At 40.0% G+C, this 2,742-nt stretch overlaps 1 protein-coding gene across 1 annotated transcript; it reads left to right on the forward strand.

Annotated features, from left to right (window-relative positions):
• Positions 1-653: 653 nt before the first annotated feature.
• LOC104963812 (histone acetyltransferase p300-like) lies at positions 654-1,980 on the forward strand (the record flags this gene model as incomplete). Its single annotated transcript, XM_010792451.1, has 2 exons — positions 654-721; positions 1,771-1,980. Coding segments are annotated over 2 exons (278 nt in total), but the record flags the coding sequence as incomplete, so codon positions are not given.
• Positions 1,981-2,742: the final 762 nt, after the last annotated feature.

A 2,742-nucleotide genomic window follows, 5' to 3' on the forward strand; every position in this document is an offset into this window, starting at 1 on the left:
TTCCTTCAGAAGCTAGGCAAGAATCCTTCCTGGCATTCGGAAAACGAAGAGTGGAACAGGCGAGCAAGTGTGCAGGTGTGCGTCATATGAGAGGCCCCGCCTTACATTTTCCGCCACAGATTTAGGGAAATTGGTCCGTGCGCAAAGAATTGTGGGGATTTGAAGGACGCGAAGTCTACACATGTGCAGCCTCGAAATTACCCCCAAACCAAGGACGCGGCCTCGGTGGAATTCCAAGTATGCTGGAGATTGGAACAGTCCTTCGGCGGCACTCGATGACGTAGCATCCTTGAAATATTGGCTTGGAAGCCAGTTTCCTCGAGATTGAGAAACGGCCAGAGAGCGAGAGAGGGGGGAGAGAGGAAAAGAGAGCGCTTCCGCTCATTTCTCCCGTGTTATTATCCAAAGTTAATGTAAACTTGCATAATGTACTTCATTTGAATGTAATAATTATGTTGGTTGTTGTTTCTGGAAGCGCCAGTGAATGAGAGTTTTAAACATCACTTTAAATGGAAGATCCCCATAGGCCCCGCCCACTCGATCGGATCGGTATCGGCCCCAAAATTGGCGATCGGAGCATCCCTATTGGGAAGTTAGCTCAATATGTTTTTTATTTATTTAATTCACTAACTCAACTCTGCTTTTCCTCACAGTTTTGTATGTGACGGCTGCTTAAAGAAGACAAACAAGACGAGGAAGGAGAACAAGTATTCGGCCAAAAGTAAGTGTGGTTCTGGTCTATAAAACGGCCATCTTTTAGACATTTGATTTAATCAGTTTCTTGTTATTATTTTTGGGGCGAGATGATGTATCTCCTATCTTTATCTCAGAATGACCCATATTTTCTTTCTCATGGTAATGGCATTTTTGTATGAGGCCGCTAGAAATATGCTTTTATCGGGAAAACAGCTTTTTATATTCTGTGATAATGACAGTTAATTTGCTGGTGAGCTTTAACACTAGAACCGCCAAAGGGTCAATTTTACCCGCAGCTGTTTTTTGATTGTGTGTAACTTTTTTTCAACAACATATTGAAGTCTCCCAGTGAGTGACTTTTCCTGAAAGTGTGTTAGGTAGCACCCGCTGTTGTTAATAATGGTCAATATGAAGTCAGATTGAAAAAATCGCAAAAAGAAAATCCGTTTATACCTATATCCGCCAGCGGGTAATATTTACCTCATAGAAAATGCAGCGTAAACATGACGTGTTGCCATAGCGACGCCTTTTGTCTACTCCGGTTCCAGACAGAAAGACAGACAGACAGACAGCGTTTAAATCAGCACTGGTGGCGATATTTTCTACTTCATGCTATCTGCACTTGGTATAAGTTTCATCCCTGTGCGATCAAAACTCACTGTTCTACATGATAAATAAAAGAACATTGTACCTTGAAAATCAATAGCGGGTACATTTGACCCGTTGGCGGTTTTAGGTATACGGCGACCTCTGGCGGTTCTAATGTTAAGAGAATCTGTTTCATAAAAAAACAATTTTAAAAAGGAGTAAATGTAGAACTTTTTTAACAAGAAAGGCATTTAATGCTTTTATACTAAACCATTTTAGCATGATTTCAATTGTAATGCTTGGAGGTATCACATTGAACCAATTCAAATGACACCTCTGTCGCACATTATCCTGCCACCAAATGAATGTCACAAGTACACACACAAACATACTTTGATTTCTTCCAAGTCAGGTTTTTTGTAGCTTTGTTTTCTCCCTGCATGTTTAAGCATCAGTGAAGTGATTTCTTTCCTCTTCTCTTCGCAGGGTTGCCTCAGACGAAGCTTGGCAGCCACCTGGAGAACAGAGTGAACGACTATCTGAAGAGGCACTGCTACACGGAGGCCGGAGAAGTTCACATTCGAGTCGTTCACGTCTCCGACAAAGTGGTGGAGGTCAAACCAGGCATGAAGTCCAGGTACAGAACCAGACACATTCAAACCAAATCTAAAACGCCCCAAAAATGTGATGCCATGAGTACATTTGTGTTTTCACAAGAGTTTTGAGGATTTCCAAAAATCGGATTGTCTAATGTTCAGCTTTAGAGCTAATTATCTCACCACACAGTGCTCTAAGGGGAGTGACTTGCATTTCTAGCAAGACCAGAGAATGTCCTGAACATTTTGATATGTAACACATGGGGTGCCATGTTCTAACAAATACATTTAAAAGTTGATTTAAGGAGACATCTAAAAATCGAGAGAATACACTTAGACTCCAGAAGCTCTAATTTGCTTACAACCACATTAACGTATCAAATAGAAACACTGATGTTTAGTCTTTCCACAATTTATTTAGATATTTAACCACATCAAAAACAGCCCTATATTCATATGATATACAAACATATAATGATAATAATGAAGCTTTATTTATATAGCACTTTGCATTTAACACCTGCAGCTCAAAGTGCTTTACAAAATGACACATCACAAGTTAAAAACAAACAAGAAATTCCCCTCTGATTATTTGTTAAGAACCTGTTAACCTGTTTGTTTTTTTCACGAAACTGTGTCTCAGGGCTTCTTAACATTTCTGAAACTATTAATGTTCCATACTCACTTAACGGGAAGAAACTCAGCTACCTGACGATACGAACAATTTTTACCGAAACAGAACACAAGTCTCACAAGAAGCATCTAAATGAGCCCTTAGCACTTAGCACAGAACTCACAGCTTAAATATCCTTATTACTTATCGTATCTGCACAAACAAGATATCGATTAGCAAGGTGAGATT

This window comes from Notothenia coriiceps, unplaced genomic scaffold (assembly GCF_000735185.1).
Source record: "Notothenia coriiceps isolate Sejong01 unplaced genomic scaffold, NC01 NC01_scaffold00036439, whole genome shotgun sequence".
NCBI lineage: Eukaryota > Metazoa > Chordata > Actinopteri > Perciformes > Nototheniidae > Notothenia > Notothenia coriiceps.